This window comes from Pseudophryne corroboree, chromosome 4, assembly GCF_028390025.1.
Source record: "Pseudophryne corroboree isolate aPseCor3 chromosome 4, aPseCor3.hap2, whole genome shotgun sequence".
Taxonomy (NCBI): domain Eukaryota; kingdom Metazoa; phylum Chordata; class Amphibia; order Anura; family Myobatrachidae; genus Pseudophryne; species Pseudophryne corroboree.
The window spans coordinates 162,664,927-162,684,013 of NC_086447.1; the positions used below are offsets into that span (position 1 = coordinate 162,664,927).

Consider the following 19,087-nt stretch of genomic DNA (forward strand, 5'->3'; position numbering starts at 1 on the left):
ACAGTAGGGGTTAAGGCACATTTGCCTTTAAATATCCTCCTTTGGCCCTTTAAATCCCCACTGCTGCATATTGTACATTCCTGCTGCAGCCTAATATTCCCTAAACATAAATACCATTCTTAACTGCTTTGTGCATTCCTGTGCTATGGTCTGTAATACTGAATACACTACATGAATGTGATTTCGTAATACAACCAAAGCTAGATGACTGGCTACTCTAGTGCTCTACAGATAGGTAGCATGCCCTTGTGTTATGGCTGCACCATCAGCATACAGATTAACTGTTCATATACCAAAGAAGAACACCAACCGCTCTGTAACACATACTCCCCTACTGCCCCGCTGGGAGACGAGGGGTTACTAAGCGCCAGAGATAAAATTAGCAGCCCTAATTAGCATCCAAACAGCCCCTGCAGCTACCTTATACCCAGTACAGCTGTGTTTACAGGAAACGCCAGACTAACCCAGCTCTGGCACCAAAAAAAGATTAAAGTCATTACTACATGATTAGCTGCTAATTAAAATAAAATATTTTGAGTAATTACCAATGCTTAGGCGTTAAAACAAAAAGAAGTGCATACTAAATGTAGGATTTGTAGATATGTTTCTATCCCATAATTGAACATTTTTCAGAAGAACTCCTTTGAATAACTGAAATAGTGCTAAAAGGTTTCCTAGCACTGTACAATAATTAAGACAAATGGTACATAAAATAAAGGAAAGGTGAGGGATAAAGCATATACATTTATATAGAAGCATCTGCTCAATGTACCAGTAATTTAACATAAAAAATAGGGACTAGGGGGGTAAAATAAAGCAGCCATTATTAACCCTGCACAGAAACAAAATAACCCACCCAAATCTAACTCTCTCTGCACATGTTATATCTGCCCCCCTGCAGTGCACATGGTTTTTCCCATTAGAGAAAAATGTTGTTTTGCAATCAACCTTGAATTGAAATCTAACTATCTCTGCACATGTTATATCTGCCTCCTCTGCAGTGCACATGGTTTTGCCCAACTGCTAACAAATTTGCTGCTGCGATCAACTCTGAATTAGGCCCCAGGTCTAGTATAAAACAGAAAAAATAAAAAATATTATGGATGAGTTTGTTAGTTGGTAGTATAGAGACACGTTGTAAAGTAGAGGACTATGGGCCTAATTCAAGGTTGATTGCAAAACAACTTTTTTCTCTAATGGGAAAAACCATGTGCACTGCAGGGGGGGCAAATATAACATGTGCAGAGAGAGTTAGATTTGGGTGGGTTATTTTGTTTCTGTGCAGGGTTAATAATGGTTGCTTTATTTTTACACTGCAATTTAGATTTCAGTTTGAACACACCCCACCCAAATCTAAATCTCTCTGCACGATATATCTGCCCCACCTGCACTGCACAGTTTTGCCCATTAGTGGAGAATGTTTTGCAATCAACCTTGAATTAGGCTCTATGGGTCCTGTCACCAAACAAATAGGACCGGAAGTAATGCAGTGTAAGATGGTCAGAGCACTAAGATTCCAGCTGAACTCTTTTTTTTTTTTTTTTTTAAAGCGGCAATAATTTTTGCCTTGCAAACGATTGCCGCTTAAAACCCCCCAAAACATACGAGTTTGACCAAAATCTCAGAGCACCGGCTGTCTTGCATTGCATTGCATTGGGCCCATGGTAGCCAAAGTTTTTGGGTCCAATGCTATAACGTAAAAACTTGAAACAGATGTGTCCTCACCTATGCTTTGTGCACATGAAAGCCTTTAGACTGGCCCAGTACCAGATAGCGATTACCGTACTTTTGTGCATTATCTTGAATCTTGAGTCTTATTCACATCATAGTCACAATATAGATTTGCTTACTGTGGCTCATGTACGTAGATTAGTATTTTGGGAGCAGAGGAGTTGGTATAAAGTTGCATATTAAGCATAACGAAATGCAGGGCCAGTATTCAGGCGCATTAGAGATGCAAATAAGATGCATATTTGGTGAAAGAGTTATTTTGAGCGAATAAGACGCCTGATGCGGCAGTCACACGGGACTGGAGTGCCGAAAGGGGCTGTTTGGCCACGATGTATGAGGACACATCTGAAGGTACAAAGCCACTGCCTTAAATCTCTATGTTACTGCATTTTGATACAATCTGACATTCTTCTGAGGTCATACTATTAAACAATGCCACACGTTGACATGTACTGTGCCCAGCTACCATACAATAAAGCTGTACAAGCAGCAAATTTTACAACATTGTCCCAAATGTAATAATTTGCCCAACATATCTACTTCACTAGGTATCCAGAAGACATTCTACCAGTTCACAAAATCATTCCTCCCTAATCATACTCCCCTGATCTGCTAAAACCCCAAGTGGCAAGTTTAATTGGTTCTAACCAGAGGCGTAACAAGGGTAGGGCGAGTGGGGCACGTGCCCTGGGTGCCTTGGCAGGCCCAGGAGAGGGGGGGCGCCGCTGGCGGCCAGGGCATCATGCCCCACTCGCCCCTGTCACGCCGAAATGTGAGAGGAGGAGAGCGCAGCGTCTCTCCCTCCCCTCACCGCCGCTACCAGAACTTGCCCTGGGCTCCGAAATCCCTAGCTACACCTCTGGTTCTAACACAAATATTAATGTCATTGCTAAAATTACTGTCATTGCTAAAACTATCCTAAATTCCGAGTCCTAACACTCGGAATTTCGGAAATCATGAGTATTTAGGCCACACCTACATCACATCCCCACGCCCAGTCTAGCCAATAAGTGCTTCCCAAATTGCAATACTATGCACCATAAGCTACTATGCTGAATTCACAATTCCTATATTACTCTTACATCATCATGAACCTCTTTCTCCAGTGTGATAAATATTCAGTAGCTGACACACTAGCCCTTAATATATCCGCTGAAGGACAGAAAACACAGAAACGCATATATTGTTTCCTTTTTATCCCTCCATGACAACCTAACCCCTCCTGTGACCGGCACTACATTAGAGAAGTTTTGCCATTTGAATGAAACAGGAAAAAAAGTAAATTATAGTCATTTTAATTCTAAAGTACCTTCGCACATTCACAGGATAAAGTATTGGTTTATTTTTTAGTTAGCTTGTATATCGGTTTTGTATTAATCATAGACTAAAGCTCAAATACGATATGGTTCACTTTTTATTTTAAAAGCAGCATCCTAGTAAAACATGTTGTGCAGAATTGCAGATCCACGCTGGGTATAACCAGTGACGTCACTGTACATTTACTGGCATCCTGTGCTTATTTACATTACCGATATGATGCAGGCTCGACTGTTATGTGTAATACATATGACGTTTACTCGTGTGGAAAGCGGTCTTACATTAGTCTATTTCGGTTCTTCCACATCTCACCGCAATATCTGCTGCAGTCCTTCCATGTCAGATTGCCTTGTAATTGCTGCTTTAAAGAAACGGGCAGACTCGCACTCCAGGCGGGTGTAGTATGGTATGCCGGCGGTCGGGCTCCCGGTGGCCAGTATACAGCGCCGGAATCCCGACCCCCGGCATACCGACAGCTGGGCGACCGCAAATGCGCTCCTTGCGGGCACGGTGGCGCATGTATCTATTCTCCCTCCAGGGGGGTCGTGGATCCCAGAGAGGGAGAAAAGGTGTCGGTATGCCGGGTGTCGGGATTCCGGCGCCGGTATACTGTGAACCAGGATCACAACAGCCGGCAAACTGAAGACCACCCCTCCAGGCAACTCGGAGGCTATTACATTTAGCCCCTTAACCCTTCACCCTTAAGTGCCTTGGGTCCCATTGGAGAAAGTGCGCTATAGAAATAAAATAATTATTATTACTCCTAACCCCAATCACTAATACTCTTCACCATAATACCCTAACCCTCACCCTTAATCTTAAACCCAAACACTGATAGGTAAAAGCCTAAAAGTTAACCTTACTACCATAACACCCCAGTCCTTACCCTAAATCTGCACCCTAACACTCAAACACGAATAACCTAACCAAACCCCTAATCCAACTGTAACCCCTAACCCTAATAACCGCACCCTTAAAAGAGCAGACTAGATAGGCCAAATGCTTCTCATCTCGTAATATTCCAGGTTTCTATGATGGCTGTTTAAATTCAGCTTCGTACACCCGGAGAGGGAACCCGGCGTTAGCTGCTGTAGCCTATGAGCTACAGTCTGCAAAAATGACCAAGAGAGGGTTCCGCACACGCGTGTTTAGAAGACTGTGCTTGTGCAGTAGCGCCATGGAGGTCCCGATATTGAAGTAAAACTATGGCATTCGGGATCATTTTCCCTTCTTACACATCGCAGCTGGACGTGATCCTTTTGGAGCCCCTGTGCCTGCATGTTTTTCGCTACATAATGGCGAATTTAATGTTGCTGCAAATAGCAGCGATAAGAAATTACCCGATAATTGATACATATGCCTGATAATTGACACATATACATATCCCCCCCAAATCTGTGATCTGATCTAGCAATATGACGGGTGGATAGTGTGGATACTTCTTTTCCTTACCATCCGGCATTTTTCTCTGGGAGTAAGCGCGTCTCAGAATAACTAAAATAGAATGAAATAAAACTGTATTTATTGCAGATGGAGGTGCCATTTATGGATTACACATGTTGTTATCTTGTCACATAACACTGATTGGTCAACGGAACGATGCCAAGCAAAACACAGCTAATTGCTACGGTCCACCTCTGGCAGCAGTAATCTATGTTCCATCTGTAAATAATGGCCACCCAGGACTGAGATCAACCAACAACTGTTTCTGCAAATGGTACAAAATGGTCCCTAAAAATAAGTATGTGCCTTGTCTGGAACAAAAATAGAAAGCAATAATGTAGCAAAGAGCAGAATGCAATAAATATTGTACATTGCAAGCGTTACCATCCATTAATAACTACAAACAGAATGGTTTACTCTGAGCCGACGCTACATCTAGCCCTTTTTACCCTAACCTGTAATTTGCCTGGAACCTGGCTGGCGATCACGCAGATTACTTATCCCATGTAGCTTCCAGGTGCCAGATTTACAATGATAAAGTGGTTATTTCGCTTGCACGTTAAAATGAATTATGATAGCATTTTCAGTGGAACATTCTCCGGACAAAGAAAAACAACAATCCAAGCAGTTTAGAAATCCACAGGGTATGCAATGAGTTTGCTCAGACATTTCATTTCAGACCTACATAACTCTGCTGTAAACCTACTGTTGTTTTTATTTTTCTGGTGTGTTATACACATTCCAGCATCCCACTCACTGAAGTGGGAGCGACCTGTACTGGTAATGCAGTGAGTCACAGAATATTTACATGAGAGGAAGGACTCGTTTCCAAGTATCATGTGTATATTGCTACTAGAGAACTAACAAATCACTTGTTGTTCCCAGAATCCTGCGATTCGGGGCACTATCACTGCCAATTCTACATCCATCCATCCATCTATATATATATCTATATATATATATATATATATCTATATATATATATATATATATCTATATATATATATATATATATATATATATATATATACACACACACACACACACACACATTTGCATATAACAGTGGATGGATGCAGGATTGGCAGTAATCCGGCATCAAATCGCAGGTGTAAAATGAATTCACTCAAAAAGTATTGCAAGATGCATACAGATTGGCCACAATAGCAAACTCAGTTGCATCAGACATACAACGCATACATCCATATTTTTAACCAGTAGTTGGTTGCAAAATAACTATTCATGTGGAATGAACCTATCAGCATCAATGGTAGATTCACAATTAGCCAATCAGAATGCAGTTTGCTAGGAGGGGATAGTAGTCATTGTGCATATGCACATAACCTCAGGTACCAGCTTTTGCAGGCATATAACTATGCGCCTTTGTGCTGGTCTTCGTATTTTGGGGGTCATTCCGAGTTGATCATAGCTGTGCTAAATTTAGCACAGCTAAAATAATTCACACTGACATGCGGGGGAACACCCAGTACAGGACTAGTCCGCCCCGCATGTTAGTGCCCCACCCCGCAGAAGTGCAAAGGTATCGCACAGCTTCAAGAGTAGCTCCCGACCGGGCCGCAATGGCTGCGTGTGACGTCACGCAGCCGCGGCAGCCCGCCCCCCCCTGCCGTCCAGTTCCCTCCCGCCCAGTGACCGCCTCGGAGGCGATCGCTAGGCAACGACGGCTGGCATGCGTTGGTGCACTGTGGCGCCGGCGCATGCACAGTTCCGACCCAATCGCTGCTAGAAACTGCAGCGAGCGTTCGGGTCGGAATGACCCCCTTTATGCGAATATGACATTATTGTACTCTTTCTACACTATTACACACCTTTCCAGCATCTCTCCTAGTCATGTGGGCATAACTCACAGAATCACACAAATCTCCATCAGCGTATAGGCATTCAGCAGCTTCTCTGGTCATGCACAGAGTTACTTTACGTAACCAATGCTATATAAACTGGCCTAGGTCCCTGTCTGGGACGTAGTTGGGAACCCGGCGCTCGGGATCTCAGCATCGTTATCCTGACAACCGGAATCCCGAAAGCAAGTATCCTGGGAAGGTTAGGGTTAAGCAGTGGGAGGGAGGGGATTAGGGTTCACCTTCCTTCTGCTCCTCTGTTGATATTTCACAGTCGGGATGCCGATGTCTGTATTCTAGCTGCCGGTACCCCATACCCAATCCCTCTCTCTGCATTAGACCCATTGTATTATACATACGATTTATCACTTTTTTTTTGCATGGATGGAGGTATGTCCTAAAATGAACACCACAGTGAAGGATACGGTTATCATGTTCTCCAGTCAACACTGGAATAGACCTGTTTTACAGTTACACCCCCCCATAAAAATTACCAAAGACGACAATTTCAAGACGGCCACCGCCGTGTTCCATATTGCAGATTTTTTAGCCAGCAAAAATTAACTTAATGAACACGTGTGTGAGCGACTTCCCAAGAATTCTTTCCCCTCTCTATCGGACAGTGTGAGGGTAGCTGCACTGACTCTCAGAGAGGGTTGTACATACAGCAGGAAGGATAAAGGCCTCATGAGCACTTACTTCTAGCAACAATTATTCTGCCATAAAAGAGGACAGTTGTAAAAGTACTTCCTAAGAAGATGGTTTATTGTCCATTATTAAAAAGCCATTATGGACAAATATTCCATTAAGTATACAAATGACATGATGAACACAGACCCTTTTAGGACAGGAGTGTTGTAAGGGCACTCTCATGTTTAGCACTAATGGGTAAACAAATGAACAGAGCTTGTGCCAAGCCAGGACAATCTCATACCAGTGGTAAGCTGACCTGTTTTCTGCTCTACGGGTACATTAATAGTTTAACCCATTAGACCATTCGGAAGTTGCTGATTTGTAGAACACTAGGGCTGTCATCACTAATAAATAGGTATTTTCTAATTTATTAAACTCATGGTATTTTCATATCACCATAGCTCTGGTGCTCCAGGGCTATTCAGCGAGTGTGACCCGGCATATAATAGTAGCAGTCACTCCAGTGTGTTTTATTCCCGAGCCGGAGCTGTGAAAGACTCTTCTAAAGTTTAATGGACTGCACTCTTTTCACAAGGGCCCCCTGCATTAGTTACAGGAACAATGCCAACAAGTTGACCCGAGCAGAGACCGTGACAGAGATGGGGGCTGGCATATTGGTCAGAGAATTCCGCTGCTATTTTCCCGAACTCAATTACCATCTCCAGCCATTTATATATTTAATCATTTCAGTTGCTTCTGAAACTAGTGTTATCTGATGTCTGCCTTGTGTTCATGACGTGTGTAAAGTATTTGCCTAGCAGACAACAAGACTATAAAAGGTAGACATCGCAATGCATATTAAACGGGCATGTTAGTATGCCATAGCTCCAGAGCTAACCTGCGCTGAGCATAGGCTTGTAAATGCACGTTCCGAGCTGAATTAGAAGACAAAATAGCTTTGTTTCATGTCCGATAACTGCGAAAACATGCAGAGCCAAAGCTAATGGTTGGAAGGGGTAGGGTGTGTGCGTGGGAGGGGGGGGGGGCTTGGGGATGGGGGTTATATTTTAGATTTGGACAGGAAGGGGATGTGACAGATATAATACACAAAGGTTTGGCTAAATATATAACGTTATATTGCTGAACAGTGTTATAGAGGACTCTTTTCCTGGGGAATACAAGTTGACATTCCCTGGCTTATTTAGCTTTTTTTCCTCTGCAATTAAGGAAAGGCTAATTAATTGCAGATCATAGGCTAGATTTCCAGTCATTACCAGCTCTGAACTGGTGACCTTGACTGGAGACCATGTATAGAAGTAAAGCATTCATTTCTTTAATAAGGTTAGAGAAAAGGTCAGCAGTAAAATCCACACATTCCTGTCTGTTTATCACACGGCTCTTATTGCCACCATACAGGAGGACGCAGTACACAGCAGCCTCCAGTTTATAATATAAATTATTACTAATCTGTAAACTCTGAAACAGTATGTAAATGAAGGAATAATTAAATCTTGAATTTGAAATGGATGAAAACAATGTGTATTATTATTAAAATATTTAAAATACTAGAGAAAAATAAATAAATAAATAAATGGGGATTTAGGATAGAGGTTCCCAAACTTTGTCCTCAATGCATCGTAACAGTCCAGGCTTTAAGGATAACCATGCATGGGCATAGGTACCTCCGTCAATTTAATTTAGGCATCTGTGCTCAGCCATGGATTACTTCCTACCACTGCTACCTCCAAGATTTTTCACGTGCTGCACCACTTCTCTGGAATTCCCTACCTCTCCCCCTCAGACTCTCCACCTCTCTACAAAACTTCAAACGGGCTCTCAAGACCCACTTCTTCACCAAACCCAGCCAAATCTCATCCTAACCCTCTGTTCCACGCTCTCTATGTACCCCATCTGTCTCACCCCTGTCTGTCTACCCCTCCCCTTTAGAATGTAAGCTCTCACGAGCAGGGCCCTCTTCCCTCATGTGCTTATCCTTTGTCTTACTTTAATAATCTTCAACTGTACCACATCAGCAGTCTTCTGCCACCTGATACTTATTCCAGTGTCATCTGCTGATGTAACTATGTTTATTTACCCTGTACTTGTCCTATACTGTCATCAACTGTAAGTTGCTGTTTTCCTGCTTGATTATTTGTTTATGTACTCTGTAACTGGGCGCTGCGGAATCCTTGTGGCGCCATATAAATAAAGGATAATAATAATAATAATAATATCCTTAAAACCTGGACTGTAAGTGTGCCTTAAGGATCGAGTTTGAGAACCACTGACTCAGGAGATAAGCACCTCAATTATTGACATGGAAACAGCAAAGGGTGTACTTACGTTACCCATACCTCCCAAATGTCCCGATTTTGGAGAAGACACAATTTGCGGACCTTGAAAGGCGTGAAGTTACACCCATAAGTGGGAGTTTCGAGGGTCACCAGGGCCCGGGAAGCTTAGGATGTGGTGTTCAATATGACTATTTTGGAAGGTTGTATGACCCGAATCTGAAAACACGGATGGCTTTGCACTGGGCACCCAGATTACATTAATTTACTATTATAAAAACAGATTGAATGAGGGACTTAAATAGTCAGATGTAGTGACTGAATAATGAAAGCTCTCTGCTACAGCTTGATAAAGGGGATGATAGAGATTCACAGGTCTAATTATCTGAACTGCCAACATGGGGTAACTACTCCATAATGGAATGTTCTTGGGTTAGATTGTTTCTGTGCAGGGTAAATACTGGCTGCTTAATTTCTACATGGCAATTTAGATTTCAGTTTGCACACACCCCACCCAAATCTTATCCACAAAACTACTACTTTAAGTGCAGGAATGTTTGCCCCTTTTAATTTCTCTTAGTTTGACTGGGATGGGTGGGTGTGGAGCTGCGGTGTGTGGGGGTAATACTACTTCTCGAACTAAGGTTGATATTTAGTATATAAGCTCTCACAAGCAGGGCTCTAAACCCTCATGTGCTTATACTTCTCTTACATAAACCATCTTCGACGGCACCAAATCCCGTGGTTTTCTGCCACCCTGATACTTATGTCAGTGTCGTCTCCTGATGTAGCTAGGTTTATAAACCCTGTACTTGTCCTATATTGCCTTCAAATGTAAGTCACTATTTTCCTGTTTTATTTAGTTTATGTACTCTGTAATTGAGCGCTGCAGATCCCTTGTGGCGCCACATAATTAAAGGATAGTAGTAGTAGTAGTAGTAATTATTATTATTATGTGGTTTCAAAATTGCTGGAAAAATAAGAATTTACTCACCGGTAATTCTATTTCTCGTAGTCCGTAGTGGATGCTGGGAACTCCGTAAGGACCATGGGGAATAGCGGGCTCCGAAGGAGGCTGGGCACTCTAGAAAGATCTTAGACTACCTGGTGTGCACTGGCTCCTCCCACTATGACCCTCCTCCAAGCCTCAGTTAGGTACTGTGCCCGGACGAGCGTACACAATAAGGAAGGATTTTGAATCCCGGGTAAGACTCATACCAGCCACACCAATCACACCGTACAACTCGTGATATGAAACACAGTTAACAGTATGAAACAATAGAGCCTCTCAACAGATGGCTCAACAATAACCCGATTTAGTTAACAATAACTATGTACAAGTATTGCAGATAAACCGCACTTGGGATGGGCGCCCAGCATCCACTACGGACTACGAGAAATAGAATTACCGGTGAGTAAATTCTTATTTTCTCTAACGTCCTAGTGGATGCTGGGAACTCCGTAAGGACCATGGGGATTATACCAAAGCTCCCAAACGGGCGGGAGAGTGCGGATGACTCTGCAGCACTGAATGAGAGAACTCCAGGTCCTCCTCAGCCAGGGTATCAAATTTGTAGAATTTTGCAAACGTGTTTGCCCCTGACCAAGTAGCTGCTCGGCAAAGTTGTAAAGCCGAGACCTCTCGGGCAGCCGCCCAAGATGAGCCCACCTTCCTTGTGGAATGGGCATTGACAGATTTTGGCTGTGGCAGGCCTGCCACAGTATGTGCAAGCTGAATTGTACTACAAATCCAACGAGCAATAGTCTGCTTAGAAGCAGGAGCACCCAGCTTGTTAGGTGCATATAGGATAAACAGCGAGTCAGATTTTCTGACTCTAGCCGTTCTGGAAACATATATTTTCAGTGCCCTGACAACGTCTAGCAACTTGGAGTCCTCCAAGTCCCTAGTAGCCTAGGCACCACAATAGGCTGGTTCAGGTGAAACGCTGACACGACCTTTGGGAGAAACTGGGGACGAGTCCTCAATTCTGCCCTATCCATATGGAAAATCAAATAAGGGCTTTTACAAGACAAAGCCGCCAACTTTGATACTCGCCTGGCAGAAGCCAAGGCCAATAACATAACCACCTTCCACGTGAGATATTTCAGATCCACGGTTTTTAGTGGTTCAAACCAATGTGATTTTAAGAAACTCAACACCACGTTGAGATCCCAAGGTGCCACAGGAGGCACAAACGGGGGCTGACTCTGCAGCACTCCTTTTATAAATGTCTGAACTTCAGGTACTGAAGCTAGTTCTTTTTGAAAGAAAATCGACAGAGCCGAGATCTGTACCTTAATGGAACCCAATTTAAGGCCCATAGTCACTCCTGCTTGCAGGAAATGCAGAAATCGACCTAGTTGAAATTCCTCTGTTGGGGCCCTTTCGGCCTCACACCATGCAACATATTTTCGCCATATGCGGTGATAATGAGTTGCTGTAACCTCTTTCCTGGCTTTAGTAAGCGTAGGAATGACTTCCTCCGGAATGCCCTTTTCCTTCAGGATCCGGCGTTCAACCGCCATGCCGACAAACGCAGCCGCGGTAAGTCTTGGAACAGACAGGGCCCCTGCTGCCGCAGGTCCTGTCTGAGTGGCAGAGGCCATGGGTCCTCTGATATAAATTCTTGAAGTTCTGGGTACCAAGCTCTTCTTGGCCATCCACGAGTATCGTTCTTACTCCTCGCCTTCTTATTATTCTCAGTACCTTTGGTATGAGAGGCAGAGGGGAGAACACATAAACCGACTGGTACACCCACGGTGTAACCAGAGCGTCCATAGCTATCGCCTGAGGGTCCCTTGACCTGGTGCAATATCTTTTATAGCTTTTTGTTGAGGCGGGACGCCATCATGTCCACCTGTGGCCTTTCCCAATGGTGTACAATCCTATTGGAAGACTTCTGGAGGAAGTCCCCATTCTCCCGGGTGGAGGTCGTGTCTGTTGAGAAGATCTGCTTCCCAGTTGTCCACTCCGGGAATGAACACTGCTGACAGTGCTAACACATGATTTTCCGCCTATCGGAGAATCCTTGTGGCTTCTGCCATCGCCATCCTGCTTCTTGTGCCGCCCTGTTGGTTTACATGGGCGACTGCCGTGATGTTGTCTGATTGGATCAGTACCCGCTGGTTTTGAAGCAGAGGCCTTGCCGGCCTCAGGGCATTGTAAATGGCCCTCAGGTCCAGAATATTTATGTGTAGGGAAATAACCTGACTTGACCAAAGTCCCTGGAAATTTCTTCCCTGTGTGACTGCCTCCCAGCCTCAAAGGCTGGAATCCATGGTCACTAGGACCTAGTCCTGTATGCCGAACCTGCGGCCCTCTTGAAGATGGGCACTCTGCAGCCACCACAGTAGAGATACCCTGGTCCTTGGAGACAGGGTTATCAGCCTATGCATCGGAAGATGCGATCCGGACCACTTGTCCAACAGGTCCCTCTGAAAAGTTCTTGTATGGAACCTGCCTAATGGGATTGCTTCGTAGGAAGCTACCATTTTTCCCAGGACTCGCGTGCAATGATGCACCGCTACCTATTTTGGCTTCAGGAGGTCTCTGACTAGAGATGACAACTCCTTGGCTTTCTCCTCCGGGAGAAACACTATTTCTGGTTTATGTCCAGAACCATCCCCAGGAACAGTAGACGTGTCATAGGAACCAGCTGTGACTTTGGACTGTTTAGAATCCAACCATGCTGTTGTAGCACTTTCCAAAATAGTGCTACCCCGACTACCAACTGCTCCTTGGACCTCGCCCTTATAACGAGATTGTCCAAGTACGGGATAATTACAACTCCCTTTTTTTGAAGGAGTATCAACATTTTGGCCATTACCTTGATAAAACACCCTCGGTGCCATGTACAGTCCAAACGGCAGTGTCTGGACTTGGTAATGGTAATCCTGTACCACAAATCTGAGGTACTCCTGGCGAGGATGGTAAATGGGGACATGCAGGTAAGCATCCTTGATGTCCCAGGATACCATGTAATCCCCCTCGTCCAGGCTTGGAATAACCGCCCTGAGCGATTCCATATTGAACTTGAATTTTTGTGTTCAAGGATTTTAAATATAAAATGGGTCACACCGAACCATGCGGTTTCGGTACCCCAACCCGTGTGGAATAGTAACCCCGTCCTTGTTGAAGTAGGGGCACCTTGAGTATTACCTGCTGGGAATACCGCTTATTAATTGCCTCTAGCACAGCCTCCCTGCCTGAGGGAGTTGTCAGCAAGGCATATTTTAGGAAACGGCTGGGGGGAGACATCTCGAATTCCAGCTTGTACCCCTGAAATACTACTTGAAAGAAACAGGGATCCACCTGTGAGCGAGCCCACTAATTGCTGAAATTTTTGAGACGGCCCCCCACCGTACCTGGCTACACCTGTGGAGCACCCGCGTCATGGTGTGGCCTCACAGGAGGCGGGGGAAGAATCTTGATTCTGGGAACAGGCTGACTGGTGCAGCTTTTTTCCCTCTACCCTTGTCTCTGTACAGAAAGGAAGCGCCATTTGACCCGCTTGCTTTTCTGAAGCCGAAAGGACTGTACCTTTGTCTGTGAGGAAACCTGAGGTAAAATTATTTCTTTCCAGCAGTTGCTGTGGATACGAGGTCCCAGAGACCATCCCCAAATAATTCCTCACCCTTATAAGGCTCTCTATGCGCTTTTTAAGTCAGCATCACCTGTCCAGTGACAGGTCTCTAATACCCTCCTGACAGAATGGACATTACATTTATTTTGGATGCCAGCCGGCAAAATATCCCTCTGTGCATCCCCCATATATAAGACGACGTCTTTAATATGTTTTTATGTTTGCCAACTAGTATCCCTGTTTGACAGGGTCACCGACCACGCTGCAGCAGCACTATCTGCAGGTCTCAGTCTAGTACCTGAGTGTGTAAATACAGACTTCAGGATAGCCTCCTGTTTTTTATCAACAGGTACCTATTAAAGTGGCCGTATCCTAAGACGGCAGTTTTGACAAACGTGTGAGCGCCTTATCCACCCTAGGGGATATCTCCCAGCGTAACTTATCCACCTGGCGGGAAAGGGTACGCCATCAGTAACTTTTTATAAATTACCAGTTTCTTAACGGGGGAACCCACGCTTTCACACACTTCATTTATTCATCTGATGGGGGAACAAAACACTGCCTGTTTTTTCTCCCCAAACCTAAAACCCATTTTTAGAGGTGCTTGGGTTAAAGTCAGAAATGTATAACACATTTTTTATTGCCGGGATCACGTCACGGATGTTCCTAGTGGATTGTGTATATGTCTCCACCTTGTCGACACTGGAGTCAGACTCCGTGTCGACATCTGTGTCTGCTCTGAGAGAGCGGGCGTTTTTGAGCCCCTGATGGCCTTTGAGACGCCTGGGCAGGCGCGGGCTGCGAAGCCGGCTGTCCCACAGCTGTTACGTCATCCACCCTTTTATGTAAGGAGTTGACACTGTCGGTTAATACCTTTCACCTATCCATCCACTCTGGTGTCGGCCCCACAGGGGGCGACATCACATATATCGGCCTCTGTTCTGTCACCATATAAGCCTCCTCATTCAACATGTCGACACAGCCGTACCGACACACCGCAGACACACAGGGAATGCTCTAAACGAGGACAGGACCCACAAAAGCCCTTTGGGGGGACAGAGTAAGAGTATGCCAGCACACACCAGAGCGCTATATATATATACAGGGACTAACTGAGTTATGTCCCTAATAGCTTTTATATAATATACTGTATACAGTGCCAATTTTAATGCCCCCCCTCTCTTTTCCCTCTTACTGTACTGTAGAATTGCAGGGAAGAGCCAGGGAGCTTCCCTCCAGCCGAGCTGTGAGGGAAAAATGGCGCCAGTGTGCTGAGGAGATAGGCTCCGCCCCTTTTTCGCGGCCTATTCTCCCGTTTTTTATGGAATTCTGGCAGGGGTATTTACCTCATATATAGCCCCATGGGCCATATATTGAGGTATTTTAGCCAGCCAAGGTGTTTTTATTGCTGCCTCAGGGCGCCCCCCCCCAGCGCCCTGCACCCTCAGTGACCGGAGTGTGAAGTGTGTGAGAGGAGCAATGGCGCACAGCTGCAGTGCTGTGCGCTACCTTGGTGAAGACAGAGTCTTCATGCCGCCGATTTTCCGGACCATCTTCTTGCTTCTGGCTCTGTAAGGGGGACGGCGGCGCGGCTCCGGGACCGAACATCAAGGCTGGGCCTGCGGTCGATCCCTCTGGAGCTAATGGTGTCCAGTAGCCTAAGAAGCCCAATCCGGCTGCAAGCAGGCGAGTTCGCTTCTTCTCCCCTTAGTCCCTCGCTGCAGTGAGCCTGTTGCCAGCAGGTCTCACTGAAAATAACAAATTCTAAGACTATAACTTTCTAAGAGCTCAGGAGAGCCCCTAGTGTGCATCCAACCTCGGCCGGGCACGAAATCTAACTGAGGCTTGGAGGAGGGTCATAGTGGGAGGAGCCAGTGCACACCAGGTAGTCTAAGATCTTTCTAGAGTGCCCAGCCTCCTTCGGAGCCCGCTATTCCCCATGGTCCTTACGGAGTTCCCAGCATCCACTAGGACGTTAGAGAAATAAGAATTTACTTACCGATAATTCTATTTCTCATAGTCCGTAGTGGATGCTGGGAACTCCGTAAGGACCATGGGGAATAGCGGCTCCGCAGGAGACAGGGCACATCTAAAGAAAGCTTTAGGATCACCTGGTGTGCACTGGCTCCTCCCCCTATGACCCTCCTCCAAGCCTCAGTTAGGATACTGTGCCCGGACGAGCGTACACAATAAGGAAGGATTTTGAATCCCGGGTAAGACTCATACCAGCCACACCAATCACACTGTACAACTTGTGATCTGAACCCAGTTAACAGCATGATAATAGAGAAGCCTCTCGAAAAGATGGCTCACTACAACAATAACCCGAATTTTTTGGTAACAATAATTATGTACCAGTATTGCAGACAATCCGCACTTGGGATGGGCGCCCAGCATCCACTACGGACTACGAGAAATAGAATTATCGGTAAGTAAATTCTTATTTTCTCTGACGTCCTAGTGGATGCTGGGAACTCCGTAAGGACCATGGGGATTATACCAAAGCTCCCAAACGGGCGGGAGAGTGCGGATGACTCTGCAGCCCCCCAATGAGAGAACTCCCGGTCCTCCTCAGCCAGGGTATCAAATTTGTAGAATTTTACAAACGTATTTGCTCCTGACCAAGTAACTGCTCGGCAAAGTTGTAAAGCCGAGACCCCTCGGGCAGCTGCCCAAGATGAGCCCACCTTCCTTGTGGAGTGGGCATTTACAGATTTTTGGCTGTGGCAGGCCTGCCACAGAATGTGCAAGCTGAATTGTACTACAAATCCAACGAGCAATAGTCTGCTTAGAAGCAGGAGCACCCAGCTAGTTGGGTGCATAGAGGATAAACAGCGAGTCAGATTTCCTGACTCCAGCCGTCCTGGAAACATATATTTTCCGGGTCCTGACAACGTCTAGCAACTTGGAGTCCTCCAAGTCCCTAGTAGCCGCAGGCACCACAATAGGTTTGGTTCAGGTGAGACGCTGAAACCACCTTAGGGAGAAACTGAGGACGAGTCCTCAATTCCGCCCTGTCCGAATGGAAAATCAGATAAGGGCTTTTACAGGATAAAGCCACCAATTCTGACACGCGCCTGGCCCAGGCCAGAGCCAACAGCATGACCACTTTTTCTGTGAGATATTTTAACTCCACAGATTTAAGTGTGTCAAACCAATGTGACTTTTGGAACCCAAAAAACCACCTGGAGATCCCAAAAGTGCCACTAAAGGCACAAAAGGAGGCTGTATATGCAGTACCCCTTTAACAAATGTCTGAACTTCAGGGACTGAAGCTATTTCTTTTTTTTTTTTTTGGAAGAAAATTGACAGAGCCGAAATTTGAACCTTAATGGACCCCAATTTCAGGCCCATAGATACTCCTGTTTGCAGGAAATGTAGGAATCGACCCAGTTGAATTTCCTCCGTCGAGCCTTACTGGCCTCGCACCACGCAACATATTTTCGCCAAATGCGGTGATAATGTTTTGCGGTTACATCCTTCCTGGCTTTGATCAGGATAGGGATGACTTCATCCGGAATGCCTTTTTCCTTCAGGATCCGGCGTTCAACCGCCATGCCGTCAACGCAGCCGCGGTAAGTCTTGGAACAGACAAGGTCCTTGCTGGAGCAGGTCCCTTCTTAGAGGTAGAGGCTACGGATCCTCCGTGAGCATCTCTTGAAGTTCCGGTTACCAATTCCTTCTTGGCCAATCCGGAGCCACTAATATAGTGCTTACTCCTCTCCATCTTATCAATCTCAGTACCTTGGGTATGAGAGGCAGAGGAGGGAACCCATACACTGATTGGTACACCCACGGTGTTACCAGAGCATCTACAGCTATTGCCTGAGGGTCCCTTGACGTGGCGCAATACCTGTCGAGTTTTTCCCAACGGTTTATAATCATGTGGAAGACTTCTGGGTGAAGTCCTTACTCTCCCGGGTGGAGGTCGTGCTGAGGAAAACTGCTTCCCAGTTGTCCACTCCCGGAATGAAAACTGCTGACAGTGCTATCACATGGTTTTTCGCCCCGCGAAGAATCCTTGCAGCTTCTGCCATTGCCCTCCTGCTTCTTGTGGCACCCTGTCTGTTTACGTGGGTGACTGCCGTAATGTTGTCCGACTGGATCAACACCGGCTGACCTTGAAGCAGAGGTCTTGCTAAGCTTAGAGCATTGTAAATGGCCCTTAGCTTCAGGACATTTATGTGAAGTGATGTCTCCAGGCTTGACCATAAGCCCTGGATATTCCTTCCCTGTGTGACTGCTCCCCAGCCTCGCAGGCTGGCATCCGTGGCCACCAGGACCCAGTCCCGCATGCCGAATCTGCGGCCCTCTAGAAGATGAGCACTCTGCAACCACCACAGGAGGGATACCCTTGTCCCTGGTGACAGGGTTATCCGCTGAAGCATCTGAAGATGCGACCCGGACCATTTGTCCAGTAGGTTCCACTGGAAAGTCTTGCGTGGAATCTGCCGAATGGGATTGCTTCGTAGGAAGCCACCATTTTTACCCAGAACCCTTGTGCATTGATGCACTGAGACTTGGTTCGGTTTTAGGAGGTTCCTGACTAGCTCGGATAACTCCCTGGCTTTCTCCTCCGGGAGAAATACCTTCTTTCTGGACTGTGTCCAGGATCATCCCTAGGAACAGAAGACAAGTCGTCGGAACCAGCTGCGATTTTGGAATATTGAGAATCCAATCGTGCTGCCGCAACACTACCTGAGGTAGTGCTACACCGATCTCCAACTGTTCCCTGGATCTCACCCTTATCAGGGAATCGTCCAAGTAAAGGATAACTAAAATTCCCTTCCTTCGAAGGAATATCATCATTACGGTCATTACTTCAGTAAAGACCCGGGGTGCCGTGGACCATCCCTACGGCAGCGTCTGAACTGATAGTGACAGTTCTGTACCATAACCTGAGATACCCTTGGTGAGAAGGGTAAATTTGACATGAAGGTAAGCATCCTTGATGTCCCGAGACATCATGTAGTCCCCTTCTTCCAGGTTTGCAATCACTGCTCTGAGTGACTCAATTTTGAATTTGAACCTCTGTATGTAAGTGTTCAAAGATTTTAGATTTTAAAATCGGTCTCACCGAGCCGTCTGGCTTCGGTACCACAATAGTGTGGAATAATACCCCGTTCCCTGTTGCAGGAGGGGTACCTTAATTATCACCTGCTGGGAATACAGCTTGTGAATGGCTTCCAAAACTGCCTCCCTGTCAGCGGGAGACGTCGGTAAAACAGAC

At 45.7% G+C, this 19,087-nt stretch overlaps 1 protein-coding gene and 1 long non-coding RNA gene across 3 annotated transcripts in view; one reads left to right on the forward strand and one right to left on the reverse strand.

Moving 5' to 3' along the window:
* Positions 1-19,087, forward strand: part of LOC134909093 (uncharacterized) — a 203,883-nt gene that overhangs the window by 130,875 nt on the left and 53,921 nt on the right. The gene's annotated exons all lie outside the window — the stretch shown is intronic.
* Positions 1-19,087, reverse strand: part of HS6ST1 (heparan sulfate 6-O-sulfotransferase 1) — a 159,948-nt gene that overhangs the window by 27,687 nt on the left and 113,174 nt on the right. The window contains exon 2 of one of the 2 annotated variants that reach the window (XM_063915524.1): positions 4,501-4,542. The exons of the other annotated variant lie outside the window; for it this stretch is intronic. Within the exon in view, the coding sequence (XP_063771594.1) occupies positions 4,501-4,542 (42 nt within the window). The remainder of the gene's footprint in view (positions 1-4,500; positions 4,543-19,087) is intronic. 2 annotated transcript variants of the gene reach the window in all.